General features: G+C 42.7%; 1 protein-coding gene across 3 annotated transcripts in view; it reads left to right on the top strand.

The window, feature by feature from the left end:
- The window catches only part of LOC113428880 (sodium- and chloride-dependent betaine transporter-like), an 81,917-nt gene that overhangs the window by 15,391 nt on the left and 46,330 nt on the right, over positions 1-20,196 (top strand). Inside the window, exons 1-3 of one of the 3 annotated variants that reach the window (XM_087968575.1) lie at positions 1,075-1,195; positions 11,498-11,709; positions 18,676-18,810. In XM_087968575.1, the coding sequence (XP_087824701.1) occupies positions 11,502-11,709; positions 18,676-18,810 (343 nt within the window). In that variant the 5' untranslated portion in view covers positions 1,075-1,195; positions 11,498-11,501. Of the gene's footprint in view, positions 1-1,074; positions 1,196-9,396; positions 9,527-11,497; positions 11,710-18,675; positions 18,811-20,196 lie in introns of those variants that run through there. The other 2 variants (XM_087968576.1, XM_087968574.1) reach the window with 2 other exon arrangements.

Here is a 20,196-nt window from a genome sequence, read left to right as displayed (position 1 = left end):
ACGTCTTTGCTTCCTGCAAAGAACGTTCGCTTCACAGCTGCCTTTTATCTTCTTGAAGGGGGGGCCATTACCTTGCAGCCTTACTCCCAAGTCGGCCCTACTGTTGTAGCTGCTCTTTCCTGCAAGCAATCCTGCATGCACATGCACTTGGCACAGGCTCCTTGGGAACCTCCTCATCGCTGCTGCCAGTCCCCATAATCTCTGAAGGCAGCAGTCCACTCCCTAATGGTCCTGGCCCCTCATCTGTGTCCTCGCTCTCCTCAGCCATCTGCACCTGCTGCCGGCTAACCACAAGAGCAGAGGTTTGGCCTAGAAGACCTCCAAGGGTCCCTTCCAACTCTGTTATTCTGTTAAATATTAGAACCCACCTGGTGCTTCAGAATAACTCTGTTATTCTGTTAAATATTAGAACCCACCTGGTGCTTCTTGCCATTCTCTGAACATTGCCCGGGCAGGAGAAAACAACAACAGAAGACAGCTAGGTTGTTCAATGCGAGAAACTCTCTTCAGCTGTCCTGTCAATGAGGACCGTCTGCCAATAGCCCTGGGCTGTGCTTCCTTCAAAGGGCTATTGTAGGGCTAATATCCACGCCTGAAATTCTTGAAGGGAACAAGGCAGGGAATACAAATGAAATCCATAACGCAATGTTCCAGATGCAGGAGAAAAAGAAAAAAAAAGTGGGGGGCAAGCAGACACACACACTCACACACAAACAGACACATTTATTATCACAGGGCTGTATTTGTGGTCTTGAACCCCAGCCTCGTCTCCTTCCACCCCGTTCCCAATACCTTAAAGAAGTTAATTCTTTTGTGTTTTGTCTGCCAGCCAACCTGCCTCTTAGCAGGTCCCGTCTCCACCCACCCTCTTGCATAACTTCATAAAGGGGAGAAATATGATGAGATTGGAGCTGTGGGTGACTCCTCTTCCTCGCCCCTCCCTCCCTTTGCAACAAAACGTCCAAACAAGCGCACACATGCTTTTCTCCAGACCTCCACCCACCCCAGATCTCTCTGGGGATCATTTGTTTGAAATCACTTGTAGTGTAGGGGAGGGAAAGGAGGAGGGGAGAGGGAGGAGCGGACTCCCTGTTTGCTCAAACAACGCTTTTTCTGCACATGGCTCTGAACCTCCCCTGTTAATTTCTCATTCTAGTCCACAGCTGATTTCTAGGGGAACAAGTTAAGAGCAGAGGTGAGTGACTTTTCAGTTTGCCTTTTCCATGTTTGCTAACCTGACGGAACTTAAACATCTGGGCGTGCGAGGGAACGCGAGCTGTAGTGTAAAGCCACCTTTAATTCCCCACCAATCATTAGTTTACTCAGTGGGGAAAAGCCAGGTCTTCCCGGGGGATTTACTCTCGGGTTTGTTTCGTTAGCGGCTTCAGCTGAAGAAAAGGAGTTGATTTAAAGGGTAGCTAAGCTTCCAAGAAACTTTTTTTTCCCCTTCTGATTGTATCTTTCCACCTAGAAAGTGAGAGGAGCCAAAGAGACAAGACAAGATCCTGGAGACATGGGAATTGGGATGTGTGTGTGTGGGGGGGAAGAGACTAATGGGTGTTTTGCAGCTCTGCACAGAGCAGCATTGTAGGAGAGGCTGAGCTGTCAGCAGTGGCAAGGATTCAGGAGAAAGAGGCAGGAAGAAGCTGGCTCCTTCTGGAAAGGAGAGCTAGGCTGGGATGTGGGCAAGCAATGCTCAAGAAAGTCCAGGTGGACAAATAAAGCAACAGAGACCACACGGATAAGTGGGATTGGAGTTCCCAAAAACTTTAACCTTAGACTGTCTACTATTGACCTCACCCCTTTCCTAAGAGGTCTGTAGGGGCGTGCATAAGTGCACCAACGTGTCTACCATCCCTGTCCTATTGTTTATTTTTATTTCTCTTATATGTATCCATTTCATGCATTCACAACTATGTTTATACTTATACCTATTATCTTGTAAGCGATTGACAAATTAAATAAACAAACAAACAAACAAACAAACAAACAAATAAATAAACAAACAAATCAAATAAATAAATAAATCTGGGCTGGGAACTGGTTTGTCTTAGATTGAGAAATCATGTTGTCTTTCTCTGTGCCCTGCCACACTTGACAGATGTGTTTGGTTTCTTCCCAAAACCCCTAAAACTTTAACTTTAGACTGTCTACTGTTGACCTCACCTCATTCCTAAGAGGTCTTTAAGGGGCGTGCATAAGCGCACCAACGTGACTACCATCCCTGTCCTAATGTTCCTTTTTATTCGTATCCATTTCATGTATTAATAATCATGTTTACACTTATATCTGTTAACTAATACAAGCTCGACAAAATGAAATAAAAATAAATACAAATAAAGCAGGTTTTAAACTCGATGACCATATTCCAAACTCAACAGAGCTAGGAGGAAGCAAGGAATGCTTCCACTCCATGCATCAAAGTCTGTGGGATGCCCACTTGACTTTCTAGCGTTGGCCAAGGGAGATGATCTTCCATCCGGCATAACTTAAGAGAAGCTGCTCAGCGTAGATGATGTCCCTCAGGAGAAAGACTGACTGAGCCACCAATGAGTTATAACCAGGGAGCTGTTAATGCTGTTCCTGAGGCAGCTGCTTCTTTTGGCTAATGGTTGGGCTAGCTCTAGTTGGCTCTGACTGGCCTCATGTCCAAAAGGACCTATTTAGGATGGAAAGATTGAATCAGATGTTTGATACCAGTGTCAACAACTTTTAACAGCTGTATTGTTCTGGTGTGATGGGAAATACTGTTATTATTGCACATGTTTCAAGGATACAAGAAGAATTTCTTACATTTAAGATCTAGGAGAGGACAAGTGAAGATAGATTACTTCTGGTCTAGTGGATTACTTCTGATTTTTTTTCTCTTGAATGTAGGATTCTTTTAAATAACAGAGATGAATTATCATTCCATATATTTGTGTGTGTATTTAGGTGTGTATTCCCCAACCCCAAAGTAGTATTTTTAAAAATTATTGAGATGGTAGCACATGTAGCTCAATTTTACTGCAAAACATACTTTGAAAAACATTTTTGTAATTTTCTTGGGAGAGGGAGGTGACGCAGAACTGCATCGCAAAAGTTAGCAAAATACCAACTTTTAAATCTGTGCATAAGTATCCTGAATCTACATAGTGTCTTCCAGATGTATTTGATTATAATTGCCACATTTCCCAGTAAACACAACCAACATCTGGAAGACTCTAGGGACAGAGGAGATTTTTTTGAGAAGGCATGGATCAAATGAGTTTTCAGTTCATACAGACAACTGTTTATGAATAACATATGGCTGGAGTACATGGGGGGGAACATAACAGCCTTGGAAATGTTGGGGAATTGTCCCTTCCCATTGGTTCTGCTTTCAAGGGAATGCAAGTTGACACCTCAAATTCTGGACTGTATGATCCAAAGCTAAGAATAACTGAATATACCCTTGGAACTGAACTCTTTGTATGCTGCTGGAGCAATTTTATCCTGCAACAAGTTAGCTTATATGCTTTGGATCCACCAGGATTTGTCATTTAGAAACCGAAATCTGCTTATTTGCTAGATTCAATGGGAACTGGTAGTGAGAATACAGAGAAATATGTTATAAATCTTTCAGCGCTTAGGCTAATCACACTATTACAAATTCCAGCCTTTGACTTATCTTTAAAAAGGTGTGTTACGCAGGATATTTGTTTTTTTCTGGAATAATTTGAACGCTGAATATATGCTTGTCAGAATAACCTAGTCTTACTCAACCTCAGCCACTTTAAGATCTTCCCCATCCTGGCTAGGGAATTCTGGGAGTTGAAGTCTACATAAAGTTGCTGGGGTTGAGAAACACTGAACCAACCCATTAGAGAATTATGGCACTAGGTTCTTAAATATGTAGTCCTATACATGCCCATTCAGAAGTAATTCAATGGAACGGTCTGTGACTATGGTTCAACTGAAGATTTCATCTGGCGAAGTATCTTTTTCCATAAGTGTCTCATCTCCGTGCATTTCTATGCAGATGTCTGCTTAATAAGCTTCCATATACTTTATTGCTGCAGATTTATATATTTACTGGACTGCCTATGTCAAGGGTCTTCAAACTTGGCAAGTTTAAGACTTGTGGACTTCGACTCCCAGAATTCCTGAGCTAACATGACTGGTGGAGGAATTCTGGGAGTTGAAGTCCACAAGTCTTAAAGTTGTCAAGTTTGAAGACCCCCGGCCTATGTCCTAGGACTGTAGATAGCTCACAACACTCCATAAAAACATGGTTAAAAACAAAAGTCCCTTTCCCAATGCTTTAGCCTCCAGAAGGCTAAAAGGTAGGGATTCCTGGATTTCATATAGGAAGATGCTCCAAAGTCCGGGCAGTGGGGCAGCCACCAAGAAGGCAAGCTTCTGAGATCCCATCAGCAACATTTAAGGGAGGGGACCTGGAGCACATCCATTCTAAACTAAAAGGATGGACAGATACCCTCAAGGACAAGCAGTCCCACACATAATCTGGCTCTGTGCCATGTAGGTAGGGCTGTAAAGTTGGTAACCAGATCTTTGAACCGCATCCAGAAAGCAACTGGGAGCTGATGCGTCTCATTCAGCAGTGGTGTTCCTTGGATGAACACCAGAGCATTCAAAACTGCCTTTTGGAACAGTTGCAACATCTGGATGTCCAAGGACAAACCATCTAGAGTGCATTGTACAAAGGCAAACAGAAGGTGACAAAAGCATGAATGGCTATGGACAAGATGTGCTAGTAAATTTGCAAGAGATACTTTAAATAATTTTGTGACTACTTTAAACAATAAACCACTCCCTACATGGCCTGGGTCCAGGGTATCTGAGCAGCTCTCTCTCCAGTGGTGGGATTCAAAAATGTTTACTACCAGTTCTGTGGGCGTGGCAGGGGAAGATTTCTGCAAAATCTCCATTCCCTCCCCACCCTACTAACCTGCTTTCCAGCTCTACTCTCCTGTGCAGGGCAAGAAAAGAAGACCCAGACAATCAGCTGGAAATTGGGAGGCAGAGAATAGGTGGGGGCAGGGCCAGTCAGAGGCGGTATTTGCTGGCTTTCCGAACTACTCAAAATTTCCGCTACCGGTTCTCCAGAACTGGTCAGAACCTGCTGAATAGTACCTCTGCATCTCTCCCTTGATGGGACAGCCTCCCCTACTTGTGCCAGTGGAACCTTTTGGATCTCCCACCAAACTAATAATTTTAAATCCCGCGAACCACTAATGTGAATTTTGATTGACAGTGGCTTGCTGACGTTGGTGAGAAAGTTGGTCCCAAATTCCAGAGCTGCAGTAGTCACAAGACGGGCCTTTGGTCATCCTGGAGTTCTGCAGAAAAAGCAGAAGCAGCAGAGACCCTGGGAAAATCCCCCCAAAAGACTGCAGGAAAATTGCTCACCCCATTTCCTACTGATCGATCATTCTTTATTTGGGATCGCAGGATACTATTTCCAGATCTGTTCTCAGGGAGAGAGAGAGGGAGGGAGGGAGAGGGAGAGAGAGAGAGAGAGAGAGAGAGAGAGAGAGAGAGAGAGAGAGAGACTTTTGACTTCATGCAAGGAAAGCAGCAGAAGCAGCAGAAAGTCTGTCTTTGTCTCCCCCAAACACTGCCAGAAATGAGTCTTTATGGGACTTGTCACACCGGCACAGCCTCTTGGAGCAGGATGCCTTACAGGGTCCCAAAGACTCAGTTGTGGCAGAGTTTGGGGGAGAGAAAGAAAGACTTTTGCTGCTTTCCTTGCATGCAACCAAAAGCAGAAGAAGAAAGAAGCGGAAAGAAGCAGCCCGGTGGCCAGGTTCCCCCCTCCGTCCTTTCCCCCCTCCCCTCATTACCTTGTGTTGGTCGCAATGCAAGTGACACAAGACTTGTGTTTCCATGGGCCATGTGAGTAGCGCTGCCTTGTGTTCCCACGCAGCCTGGATTAATTGCTTTTGAGGGGTGCTTTGGGAGTGACATTTCTCTGTGGACCACCAGTGGTCCCCGGCCCACTGGTTGGTGACCAATGACCTAGAGTCACCTTATAGGGGAGATGGACGGCATAAAAATTTATAAATAAATAAATGGAAAATCACTTTAATCTATGTAAGTTCTTACAGACACTTTGTAAATGAAAAGCAAAGTTGCTACAATCCTCCAGCTTTCTGCTGTATGTTCCTCAGACTTGGACTTTACTACTGGAGTTGTGCCAGAGCCAGGACTGGCAGTCCTGATCTAAACATTGCCTCTCTGGCTTCCAGAGAAATCCAAGTGGGTATTAGCTTGGCTGGGTGTCATTTGTGATAAGCTATAAAAGGATTGATGCCTTATCATGTTGATTCTCTTATCTGTCCGTGTATCATTAACTAATGACAACTGTTCCGGTTTTCTTGAATGGACCATCTATGGAAATTCTGCGTAGTCATTTGTGCCCATCATTGAGCACATTGGCCTCACTTTCCTTGCTGCTAAATCAAAATTTCAAGGATCTCTACCAGCTTATTTTTAAGCAAAATTAAAAGGAACAAAGACCCCCACCACCACCAACCATCCCCATCTTGTCTGTATGTCTACACTGTAGACCAGGGGTGCCAAACACAAGACCTGTGGGCCAGATCCAGCTCACAGGGTGAAATATGCCGCAGGTTATGAAACACAGGACCAGCCCATGGATCCTCTGTGTTAGCTTGCTTTGCCCCGCAAGCTCCATTTTGCTGGAAGACGCTTTCTTCTAGCCATTGCAGTACAACTGCCTTTCTCTCCCCTTGGGATGGGTTGGCCATGCCCATGACTGCACCAGGCCCATGGGGTCAAATGTAGCCCTTATGTGACCCTCAATCACCAAATTGATAGACGAATGTCAGTGGAAGATTTTGCAAGTCTCATGCCCTGGGAATGGAGTTGTTGATTTTAATTTGACTTTCATTGCCAAGGGACTGAGGGCAAAAGTGGATGAAGCCTTTTCCAAGTAATTAATTCAAATCATACACACATATCAGTGGTGGGATTCAGTTTTTTTTTACTACCGGTTTTGTGGGTGTGGCTTGGTGGGCATGGCAGGGGAAGGTTACTGCAAAATCCACATTTCCTCCCCACCCCACTAACCTGCTTTTCAGCTCCGTTCTCCTGTGCAGCAACAAAGAAGACCCAGCCAATCAGCTGGGACTCGGGAGGCAGAGAATAGGTGGGGCGGGGCCAGTCAGAGCGGTATTTGCTGGTTCTCCGAACTACTCAAAATTTCTGCTACTGGTTCTCCAGAACCTGTCTGAACTGGCTGAATACCACCTCTGATAGGAATGCTGCAGAGATCATAACTGAAAAAATGGTCATGTCTACTTTTTTTCAGTGCTGCAAGTTTGAACAGTCACTAAATGAACTGTTGCAAAGAGGATTACCTGTACTAACTCAAAGTCTAGTGAAATACAGTATAAATGCATTTTATGGAATCAAATTTCAGTCTAGGCTCCTGGAAAACAGAATATGTCAATTTTCTATGTCTAGAAATATAAGGCCTGGATTTTCATTAGGTTCCCCCCCTGTAATTTGGAAAATAGGGTAGTTGGGAAATATCCAGTTATGAAGCCTGGTACCTACCATCCTTTCTTGCTTCCTAGTCCACAAGACACTTTCTTCTACCTTTGCTCAATTTTTTTCCTACTGGATGGGTTCATTTCCCGGACAGGCATGTGGGGGTTGTGCCTTTTTATCATTTTCTCACCAAATTGATGAGGCTGGATTTTGGAAGACGTGATTTATGTTGATTTTAATTTGTTTTAATTAGACCAGATGATATGACTAAAGTCTACAGTGATATGACGAAGAGTTTCAGCTTTGGACATGACTTAGATGTTGGATTTTGGCTCCTCCTGAGAGCTTAGTCAGCTTTTTCTGGTTCTGGGCCAAATGATTTGAAAGAAGGTCCTTTATTTTGCAGAACTGGAGCTTGTGGATGATCTGTTTTCCTGTTTTGGGGAAATATAAACCATGCAACATTGTTCAGGAACTTTGCAGTCCCTGACTGCTTGGTATTCATTCTTATGTTTGTGAAATCTCTTTTCCATTATCCTCATTTAGAATACAGAATAACAGAGTTGGAAGGGACCTTGGAGGTCTTCTAGTCCAACCCCCTGCTCAAGCAGGAGACCCTATACCATTCTGGACCAATGGATGTCCGATATCTTCTCAAAAACCTCCAGTGATGGAGCACTGATTAATTCCAGTGATTAATTCTTCTCATTGTCAGGAAATTTCTCCTTAGTTCTAGGTTGGATTTCTCTTTGATAGGTTTCCATTCATTACTTCTTGTCCTGCCCAGTAGTGAGATTCCAATTTTTTTTTTTTAGTACTGCTTCTGTGGGCGTGGCTTGGTGGGCATGGCAGGGGAGGATAATGTAAAATCTCCAGTCAGAGGTGGTATTTGCCGGTTCTCCGAACTATTCAAAATTTCCACTACCCGTTCTCCAGAACTGCTGAATACCACCTCTGGTCCTGCCCTCAGGTGCTTTGGAGACCCCTCTTCTCTGTGATAGCACCTCAATTATTGGAAGATTGTTATCATGTCACCCCAGTCCTTCTCTTCGCTAGACTAGACATACCTGGTTCCTGCAAACGTTCGTAATATGCTTTAGCCTCCAGCCCACTAATCATATTTGTTGCTCTTCTCTACACTCTTTCTAGAGTGTAACCATCTTTTATCTATTGACCAAAACTAGATGCAGTATTCCAAATGTGACCTTCTTAAAACAGTATAAAGAGGTACGAATGTGACCTTGATACTATCTCTCTGTTGATGCAGCCTAGGACGGCATTTGCTTTTTTTGCCAATTTGATTATTTCCCTTTCATTCCCTCTATTTAACATCATTTATGAAGATTTTGAAGAGTACTGGGCCTAAGACAGAACTTTGGAGTACCCCTCTATATGCTTCCCCCCATGTAGATGTAGTTCCATTGAGGACTACATCAATGAGTTATCAATCCATCTGGTGGTGATGCTGCCTATTGCATATCTTCCAATCTTACTAAGAAGTAGGTTGTCGTCTACTTTATCAAATGCCTTACTGAAGCCCAAGTATACTACGTCCATGGCATTTCGCTGGCCCACTAATTTAATCATTTTGTCAAAATACGGTTTGTCTGGCATTTCACCATGGAAAGTTGGGGAAAAGTCATAAGTCAAAATGCTCTTCTCACTACAAGAAGCCAAACTAATGTATTCCCAGAAGATGCGGAATGGACTCTTATCTGAGCACCTCCAGTGAAAAAAATTCTTTCAAGTGAAAAATTTCACTTCTCTGCAGAATTGCGAAATTATTAGCACTGTTAGGAATTTCTTCCAGTAGAATCTGCCCCTCTGCATTTGTGGCTCTGCATCTCGGATTTCAGTTTCTGCAATAGGGCCAAGAAATCTATGCCAGCATGGTAAAGGGAAGGCAGTCTTCAGCTCTGTCACTTTATAGCACATCAAACTTCCCAAGTGGATAATCTAGGGTGATTTGGAGATAAACCTGGAGATCATAAAGTTAGGGACAGCAATCTATTGACTTCCAGTTGGTCGGGTGAGTCTGCTACTTGAGCGTTTAATGAGAAAGATCATGTTACCATCGTCTCAAAATAAATAATAATTAAAACAGTAATAGTGTTACAGTAATGTACTGTAGATTTGCTTTGTTTCATCCTTAATATGCCGATGAACTGATGCTAATCTCAATAATTTCAGTGTGGGGAGGAAAATAACTCCATTGTGCTGAATGATTTGCATTTGTAGTAACAATTTGGAGTGACAGCTGCTCCACTGAGGTTCTTTTAGAAAACAATGTTTTTCAATCTGTTGAGCACTGAAGTAATAAGCTGGAGGAGGAATCTGCTCTGAATGAATCTTCAGCCTAGCTGGTTGGTCAGATGCCATGTCTCAAAGAAAGATCTCTAAAGTTCTTGACAAAAGGAGCAGGGTGAGATGACTGAGGAACAAGAAGGCTGATTTGCACAGCAAGTGCAAATTTGTTGACGGAAAAAGTAAATGTGCAAAAGAGTTGGTGGTAGATCAAAACTATTTCAGCCATATTGAAAGTGGTTTCCACTGATCAGTGGAAGATGCAAATTAGGAAAGAGAATTTGTCTTGGAAAGCTGAAATTGGAATGGAAGGGGAAATGAGTGAGCTAAAAAGAAAGAAATGGAAAAAGGTGGCGTGTTGAGAGAGAGAGTTAAAATAACTCTCTTGAACCTGTTATCCTTCGGTATATAATTTTATAGGATGATGAAATGCAAAGAGGGTCAGGGGGCCAAACATACCTCTGGTAGGGACTGTATTCCAGAGAACGAGCGCTCATGTTGCAAAAGATATCCGGGTTATCCCCCATGAGAATGAGATTGTCTAGAGACTTTCTCTGGATGTTTGGGTTGGATGAGGAAAGTAACATTTGTCAAGACTGTTTCTGACATATGCTACATTATATGCTTATATGTGATAAATAATGTTTTCAACTGACCATGGAAACCCGTTGCTAATGCAATAAGTTCAGAATAGGTATTAATCACCATAGTAAGTTCTGGACCTGCCCTAGCCCCACAGTCATTTCACAAAGACAATTTCTACTCTCAGATTCTCTAGCTAGAAAGCCAGGCTGGCTGGGGGATTATGGAAACTGAATTGCAACGCAGAACCGAGCCAAAGAAAATTGCACGACCAATTAAGCAGAAGGAATCCGACGCTTTAAGCAATCGTGGTTTTTGGCTGATATATAAAGCCAGTTGTCTAATTTGTTAGCGTTATATTTTTACGCTCAGAAAGAGGAGTTTGGGGGATTTTTAGTAAAGGAATTAAAGGATCCACCTGGGTGTGTGTCTCAATGAAATAATCTGAAGGGCCTGGAGACCAGAATCTTGATTGAAGGAAAGGGAGGTACCCAGGGGTGGGCTTAAATTTTTTTAGCAAAGAGTTCTCTGCCTGGTTGCTGGGTGGGTGTGGCCAAGGTGGGTGTGGCCTAGTCGGCCTCCTGCACCACAGTGGGGGGGGGGCAGACGTTTTGCCCTCCTCGAGCTCTGAAGGCTTCCCTTGAGCCCCCAGGAGGGCGAAAACGGCTTCCCTGGACTCTGGAGGCTCTCTGGAAAGTGGAAACAGGCCCATTTCTGCCCTTCCCAAACTTCCGGGAGGCCCGCTTTTCAGCTTCCCCGAGCCTCTGCACGCACCTTGCACTTACCTGCATCCAAAACGGGCTGAATGGGGATTCCTGGGGGGGGGTAGAGTGGGATGGGGCCAGCCAGGTGAATCTTAGCTAGGGGCTCTCCCGAACCCCTGTGAACCCCCAGCAGCCCACCCCTGGAGGTACCATTTGCTAGTCTAAGACATGCAGCGAAGTGCTTTGTACCATTTCTGTTCATTTTCAAGTAACAAATTCATGGGTTTTCTTTTTGGTTACTTTCAGGTATCCAGGATACATGTTCAGGATGTTAAACAAGCACCTTATGATGCCACCATCTTGTATCACGTTGTGATCTTCTTTTCTCTCAATCTTTCCTAAACTTTCAGGGCCATGGGGAACAAAAAGAGTTGGGATGTGGAGCTCAATGGGACTGTGATTGTGCCAGAGACAAAGGCAAAACCACGGAAGGGGGAGGATGAGCTAGAAGAAAGAGGCCAGTGGACCAACAAAGTAGAATATGTGCTTTCTGTGGCTGGAGAGATCATCGGTCTGGGAAACGTTTGGCGATTTCCTTATCTCTGCTACAAGAATGGAGGTGGTAAGTATCCAATATCCCTAATTCGTCAGTGTCATGTAATTGCTTGTGACCATTGCTTATTAGGCAACAGCTTTGAAACAAACGTGAAGTTGCAAATTAGCACACCATGTGCAATATAGAGATTAAAACATAAAACTGGCTATAAACATTTACAATGTAAAATGAACAACTCATAATAAAATCATTGGGTGATGGAGCAACCTGTGAATCGTCAGATAACATCTCATCATCATATTTGATGTGACAGATTGTTTGCACATTGTTTGTGCTGGCAATGCAAAATGTTACGAGCCGCATATTTGTCCCTATCAGTAGGAAAATCACAAATCTGTACAGCCTCCCATATGTTAGACTTTCTGCTTTAAAATCGTGCCAAAATCCTTGGTCTAGGGAAGAAATAGAACGGACATGGAATGGGAATGGAAAATGACCATGTCTATTGAATGGTCATAAATATTCCTATTTATATTTATGACTATTAGATAGTAGCAGCTGTTGTCTGGAGTTTTACGTGTCTACTATACTTGGCAAGAGTCTATAATGAGCAGCATTAGTGTAGCATTTAAGGAAATGAAAAGAAACAGGGAGATGCAAGCCATGAAATTTCAATGAGTAAGGGTGAACTTACCCCTAGCCCATTGCTCCTGGTCCAATCTAACTTGTGGAAGAATTTGGAGGAGGAAGTGCTAGGTATGGTTCTTGAACTTCTGGAGGAACAATCTTCTTCTTTCTTTATTATATATATAAAAACAAACTTGTATGTGTGTGTGTGTGTGTGTTTGTGTGTGTGTGTTCCAGCATAAGTCTGGAATGTCTCAAGCAATTTCAACCAAACTTGGTACACAGATTATTTACCCTCTGGAAACAAATACTGTGGGTATAAGACACCCCTAAAATCCCTCGGTGTGTGTGTGTGTATGTGTGTGTGGGGGGCCTTAAAATGGCTTCTACTGTACAGCACAGTGGACTTGCCATGGTAATGGCTTCACAGTACTCCACAAGAGGGCTACCTCTCAGCCCTCCAAGGAAATGTCAGGCGATTGGCCAAGTGCAATCAAACGCTACAAAAATGAAACACCAGCATTGACAAGAAACTCCCGAGGAGAGGAATAGAAGACTTGCGACACTGCACGAGAGACAGTATAACAGCATGAGTCCCGACTACAAGATTTTCCTGTCTAATACAGGATTGGGATAAATAAATACCCAGGCTACGCTTGGTTATTGGCTAATAGGATATGTAAGTCTAACAAACATAAACAGCCTTTGTGGCTGTTATGGCACATTTTCACAGTACAAGGACTTCCCTTTATACAGGTAGTCCTTGACTTATGACTACAATTGAGCCCAACATTTCTGTTGTTCAGTGAGGCATTTGTTTAGTGAATTTTGCCCCATTTTATGACCTTCCTTCCTTCAGTTGTTAAGAGGCAGATGATAAGTTAGTAATCCGGTTGTTAAGAGAAGCCGGATTCCCCATTGACTTGTCAGAAGGTCGCAAAAGGGGATCACGTGACTTTGGGATACATCAATGGTCATAAATCTGAACCAGTTGCCAAGCATCTGAATTTTGATCAGGTGATCATGGGGATGCTGGAAAGGTCATAACGGTGGGAAAACAGTCATAAGTCACTTTTTTCAATGCCATTGTAACTTTGAATGATCACTAAATGAATTGTTGTAAGTCAAGGGCTATCTGTATATGTGTATCTCACATTATAGTGCATATAGAAAAAGGGTGGGGCTTGCATTACAATATTGTGTTCCTTCATCTTTTGATCCCCTTAGTTCCACTGCAGATACCAAAGTGAATGAATATGATAAATGAGCATACCACCCCGTAAGAATTAATTTAAAATATTGATATGCATGGAGAATCTACAGAGAGTGGTAGAGTCATCACGATTTTTAACAGCTCAACATATCTTGTTTAATAGGGATTCCTCACATTTCTATAGCTACATTCAGAGGTGGTATTCAGCAGGTTCTGACCAATTCTGGAGAACCGATATTGGAAATTTTGAGTAATTTGGAGAACTGGCAAATACTGCCTCTGAATGGCCCCGCCCCCATCTATTCTCTGCCTCTCGAGTCCCAGCTGATTGGCCGGGTCTTCTTTTGTTGCCCTGCACAGGAGAACGGAGCTGGAAAGCAGGTTAGTGGGGTGGGGAGGGAATGGAGATTTTGCAGTATCCTTCCGCTGCCATGCCCACCAAGCCACACTCACCAAGCTACACCATGGCCACCAAGCCACGCCCACAGAACTGGTAGTAAAAATTTTTGAATCCCACCACTGGCTATATTTTACTTGTAATCCCAGTGTAGACTGTTGACTAAATAATGGGACAGGAAATCACATTTTCCCAGTGATAACATATTGTGCTTGAGAAACTGGGAACAGGCTATCCGTCAGCAGAAGCTCTTGATGAAGTTCTGGTAACCAAAGGCTAATATTGCACACTTGATGTACTAGAAACTGATGTTTTGGAATGACCCATATTTTTATAACATACAGTGGATGATGCATTATTCCATGTATCTCATTGGGTTCAGTGTGGTTGCAAAATAAGGTACTGTCCTTTTATTTTTGGTCTCAAGTTCCAGTTATCCGGATTTAAATTGGTGCTGAGAAAATAGTTGAGGATGTCAGAGATCTAATGTTTTTAACATGACTAGCATTCAGGCCAGAGAGAAATGCTCCTTGCTGAGGCCTTGTAGTTAATTGTCCATCTTGGGAATGCATCTCACTCAGAGTTATTGTTGTCAGGACTAGACAAACAACCATAGAAAATAAAATCAGGCTTTTTTTTTCTAGGAAACAGAATGTGAGTATTGCAAACAGATGGACTATTGCAACAGTCCAGAAAACACGGGTCAGTGTGGAGTACAAAGCATATTTCCTTTTCCTTTTTTTTCTTTTTTCTTTTCAAAAAATGGATGGAGTTTATAACCTTATGGGTTGGCCACCGAGACAATTCCTTTGAGCAAATTAGAACAGATAGCTTGCAAGACACAAAGTGTGAGGGAGAAAATTCTTGCATTCCAAAACTCCAAGCTCCACAAATACTCTTGGAAAAGTCTGAGGATTCAAAGTTCCTGTTCATTTAAAGGCCCCCAAACTTTGAGTCTCAGATATTCATAAATTAAGTACTATTGTGGTGTTGCGTATTCCCTCTAACTCTTTTATTCATTTACCATGTCCACAAATTCTTAAGAGTATCTTATGTTCAGAACAGAAACTGGACTTTAGCTTCTTATTAGTGCCTTCCTTGCTAATTCAGTTCTGATATTCATGTAGGCCCTGATACACAATCAGAGCTTAAACCAGGTGTTTTCCAGATTTCCTATATCAAGTGAGTGATTTAATAATAGGGAAAAGTACCAAATTAAAGTATGAAAGAAGGCCCATTTTTTTTCTTTATATCTGAGTGGATTTGCACATTGTCTATGGAAAGATTAGAATCATGAAACACCCTGAAAATAAATTTGCTGATTTTGATTCACAGATCTCTGCCTTGGCCAAAAACCCAGGATCAAGTTGCGAAATATCTCTCTCTCTTTTTTAAAAAAAAACAGCACTTTAATGGTTGCTGCTTTTGTATTTCAATTAAGGAAGAGAGTGGGGAATTCTTAAATCAATGAATGACTACACTACTAAAAATCCATTGCTGATGAGCCCTCTTTGTCTTATATGATCCTACTTTCAATCAACTTTTATGGGCTTGGGAAGCAATTTGCACAGAGGTTGTACTGATAAGATAACAAATGAAAAAAGTAAGTTTGGCATAGACAAAAAGGGTTGTTTCAGCATTCTCAAGTCCAAAGATCCATTGAGTTCATTTGCATTCTACATACCTCACATGGTACACCTAGTCCTCGACTTATAACAATTCATGCAGTAACCATTCAAAGTTACAACAGCCCCGTAAAAGTGATTTATGACAGTTTTCACACTGTTCCGACCTAGGCTTCCCCAACAGCACGGAGCCAAGTCGTCATCCCGATAAACCTCTTTTATTTAATTTACAATGAATTTCTTCTCCAACAAAGTCCCGGCCAACAGTCTTTCAATAGTTCTCAATTACAGACCTTTATCAGGCTTGGAGAGTGGCTAGGCCGATATCTTTCAGATGCCGCAATACTTGGCAAGCATGCTGGAATGAACTGATAGTTTCGCCAAGCCCCACTCCCCTTTTACTCCTCTTTTATACTCTAGGGGAGGGGCCATTCACTGTCCACCTCTGCCTTTACTCCTGTTCTGACCCAACCTGGTTCCAAAAGAGCAAACACAAGACAAAGGCAGAAGCCCCCACCTTTTAAGGTTTAATCCACGAATTCTGTTTCTTCACAGATAAAAGGCTGCTTCCAACTAATTAGCTCCGACAGGAAAGAGCCTTGCCAAGTTGTTTGTCAAGGCTGCCAAAAACCCAGAGATAAGAACTATTTTCCAAGAGTTTTCAAATACTAACTATGATGTCCACGAGGCTGAATCTCAGAACTTCTTTGCTGTCTGCAAAGAACGCTTTTCCAAACCTGACTTTTATCCTCTTGAAGGAGGGGCCATTATCTTACTCCCGAGTCACCTGTGCTGCTGTAATTGTTCTTTCCTCCGAGTAATCCTTCATGCATGTGCACTTGGTAGAGGCTCCTCAGAAACCTCCTCATCACTGTTGCCAGCCCCCACAATCTCTGAAGGCAACAGTCCACTCCCTAATGGTCCTGGCCCCTCATCTGAGTCCTCGCTCTCCTCAGCTGTCCTGTACCTGCTGCCGGCTAACCACAACAACTCCCAAGTCGGCCCTTGTTCCTCAGCTGTTCCCTTCTTCTGGCAACATGCGCACACTGGGAACAGGCTCCAGCTGTTCTTCTGCCTCACTGGTGTCTGACTCTGAAGGCAGCTGATAACTGTCAGGCGGCCCTGGCCCCATCTCTGCCTCCGATGCAGAGCACTCACCAGAACCTTCCCCAGACTCCAGGACTGGCCCATGTTCTTCCCCAACCTCCTCACTGTCAGAGCTCCCCTGGCCGCTGTCGGGGCCTCAACACACATTTACAGCCATTACAGCATCCCCATGGTCAGGGGATCAAAATTTGGACATTTGGCCAGTGACTCATAGTTATGATGGCTGCAGTGTCTCAGGGTCATGTGATACCTTTTGCTTTTGTGACCTTCTGACAAGCAAAGTCAATGGGGAAGCCAGATGCACTTAACAATCATGTTAGTGACATAGCCTCTGCAGTGATTCACTTAACAACTGTGGCAAAGAAATGTCCTAAAATGGAGCAAGGTTCACTGAACAAATGTCTCACATAACAACAGAAATTTTGGGATCAGTCGTCGTCGTAAGTTGAGGGTTACCTGGACTCAAATTAGATGTTTTAATGTTTTTTGTATTTGAAAGGTTTTTATTCTTTTTATTCTTTTGAAATGTTTTTAAGATTTTAATTGTAATACATGTTTTTGAATTGTGAGCTGCCCAAAGTCGCTTGCTCAGATCGGTGGGTATAGGGAGAAAAAAACAAATAAACAAGCAAACAAACAAATAAATAAATCTCTGATCATCTCAAAAAATCTGCCAGGATATTAATGAGGCTGATTTTTTTTTACTTTTGTTTAGCTTGTGGTTTATAACTAAATAAACCATGTATTACAAAGACATTGCTAAGAGTCATCTGGCCTGGTTCCCAGGGAATCACACTTTGGCTAAAATGCTTGCAGCTTTGGAATTTCCTCTATCTATACAACTCTTAATATTAGGACCACCATTTCTGCACTGCTAAATTCCAGATGCCACTGAACAGTAGCAAAGAGATCGAGAAAGCATTGACTTTTTCAAGGCCACATATGTTAGTCATACACAATAACCATTCAACGTCTTCTCGATTCTATAACAGAGCCTTCCTTAGCTGGTTGGATTACAATCTTTAACTTTTCTTACAGTTTCTATGTTCTCACCATTGTCTTCTTTCTCAAGCGGTTTTCATTAGGATCTGATTTAATGATAAACAGCAAGTGATTCTTCAGAAGTTGGTGAACGATAACTACCAATATTCCTAGGAGGTATGACCTGCTTGGAAAGAACAATATTGCAAGTCAGCAAAAGCTGGAATGCCTTGGGTTGTTGCTTACTCTTGGCCTCACACAAGAATTTGTGTCACAGTTTTGCCACCTAGAGTTACCTCAAATAGTGACAATGGGCAGTGTATAGATTTAATTAATAAACAAGGGTGTGCAGTGCTTCAGATGCAATTCCCAAAAAGGGATTTGGAAAGAATCTTGCAGAACATGTCCTAGTTGCACAACTCTGGGAAAAAAGCAGGGTGCTTCAAAAAGCTGCAAAGAAGTGCTACATGTCTATGGAGATTCTCAATCATCCAAGTCATGGTTGTCCCAAAGGTGCTTTTCAAAAGGCAACTGCCTTTTGAAACTTACCTTTTCAAAAGCACCTTTGGGACATTTGTAGTCCACCTGCTCTTAAATACCTTTTGGGAAAGAAATTCACAGTGCTGCAAAACTTTAGTGGATAATATGCATAATTACCCTAATGTGAAATGCTCTTTTTAAAAAATATATGGAGATGGTTATTCCAAAGGTGCTTTTTCCCCCACAAGAGGCAACTGGACTTTCTGGTTTTTGTTTGAAGACATTTGCTTCTCATCCAAGAAGCTTCTTCAGCTCTGACTGGATGGGGTGGGGGAATGGAAGGGTTTATACTCCTTTGCAGACAGCTGATCATTTGCATTCTCTTAGCAAGTAGTTGAGGCCACTTGGAGGTTTATATGTCTCATCAGAGTCACCTGAGTGGTGCAAATAGGTGTGGACCCTTCTTGGAACTGTTGAAAGGACTGTGTTGTAGATTGGAGATAGATGGTGTGGTTCTTTTTTTTTTTCTCTTTTCTTCTTGATAGCACATTTAACAATCACATTTGTTCCACCAACATTTCCTCCCTTTCTGTTACCAACAGGGGCCTTCTTAATTCCATATGCCATCTTTCTCTTTATCTGCGGCATTCCAGTCTTCCTCTTGGAGACAGCCTTGGGACAATATACCAGTCAAGGAGGAATCACTGCCTGGAGAAAGATCTGTCCTATCTTTGAAGGTACGTTGGTGGTACATCAGAAATCCTGGTAACTTTCCATCAAGAACTCGGTGTACCTTGATCTGATTCCCTCTGAGTTTCCTAGCCACAGGGCATGGCCGAGGGCCAAATGCTGACAGGGCACCTGTTTCATCCTATCCTTAAAGATAAAAGGGTGAGTCATTCTGAGATTCTCTGTTGGAAGTAGAATTACTATTGTGCAACCAAAGAGAGAGCTAAAGAAATGACCATACTGGGGGGGACTGGGACAAGGCATGCCGTAGAGTTGGAACCCATCCAGGATGCTGGAGAAAACAAAGGGCATATACTTGGAAAAGGAGTCTGGAATCAAAACAAAAAGATATGCCAGTGGTTAGTTTTAAACATGTCCAGTGATGGGATTTAGATGAAAGTAGCAGCAAAGCAAATTATGGACTGGGTTGGGTAAATTTATGAAGGAATCTCTTTCAAGAAGCAGCTGGAAATTGAAAACTTTGAATAGAGGTTAATTCTCTGTTGCAAGAGTTAGACTTTATTTATGTTAATTATGCACTCAGATCTTTTCTTTCTGGCCAGCCAGCAAATCAGTGTCTTCCCCCTGGCCAGTAGAGAAAACTCTTGGCTCCGTTCAGATCATGGACTAGCTTAACACGTTTTAGCATAGTGGGTTGCACCACCCCAAAGTATATAGTTAGTTTTCAAATCAATGTCTCAGTCAGCCTCAGTCAATTGTGTTGGTGGGTTGTTCAGAAACAGCCAACCTACATAATTTCAATCTGCAGATGGGAAGTGTCAATTATAGTCATTTATCATGAACCTAAGTTTCCTGCATGGGGCTTTGCAGATGTGTTTCCAACAAGGAAACAGCTTGGAAGATGGGCTGAAGAAAATAGGAATAACATTGAATGCACTAGAGCAGAGGTCTCCAAATATGGCAACTTTAAAAACTTGTGGACTTCAACTCCCAGAATTCCATAGCCGCAAGTTCTTTGTCTTCATCTCTAATATAGGAGGACATTTTGAACCATGTTATAAATAGATGTTTGGAGATCAAGGGCCATTTTAATTTTACTCTTGTGTACAGAGAAGTGGAAGAAAGATGGATTGCACAGTTAGAGATGTCCCTTCATTTTGATGAGTAATGTGTAGTAACTGATGGTATACCACACATCATACAGCCAGCCATTTGTACTGCTAGGACACAGAACTGAGTACTGGGCTCCTCCTACACTTTGTCCACCAACTTACTCTTCCTGGATCAGGTAGAGCAGGGGTGTCAAACTTGCGTTGTCACAGCGATGTCACATGACGTATCGGGACTTTTCCCCCCTTCGCTAAACCAGGAGTGGGCATGGCCAACACATGATGCATCTGGCCCATGGGTCAGGAGTTTGACGGCCCTGAAGT

Source organism: Notechis scutatus, chromosome 6 (genome assembly GCF_049901735.1).
Source record: "Notechis scutatus isolate UNSWTSFEM ecotype Mainland chromosome 6, rNotScu1.2, whole genome shotgun sequence".
In the NCBI taxonomy this organism is placed as follows: Eukaryota; Metazoa; Chordata; class Lepidosauria; order Squamata; family Elapidae; genus Notechis; species Notechis scutatus.
The sequence above is the reverse complement of the archived record's forward strand: the minus strand, read 5'-3'. Positions and strand labels throughout refer to the sequence as shown.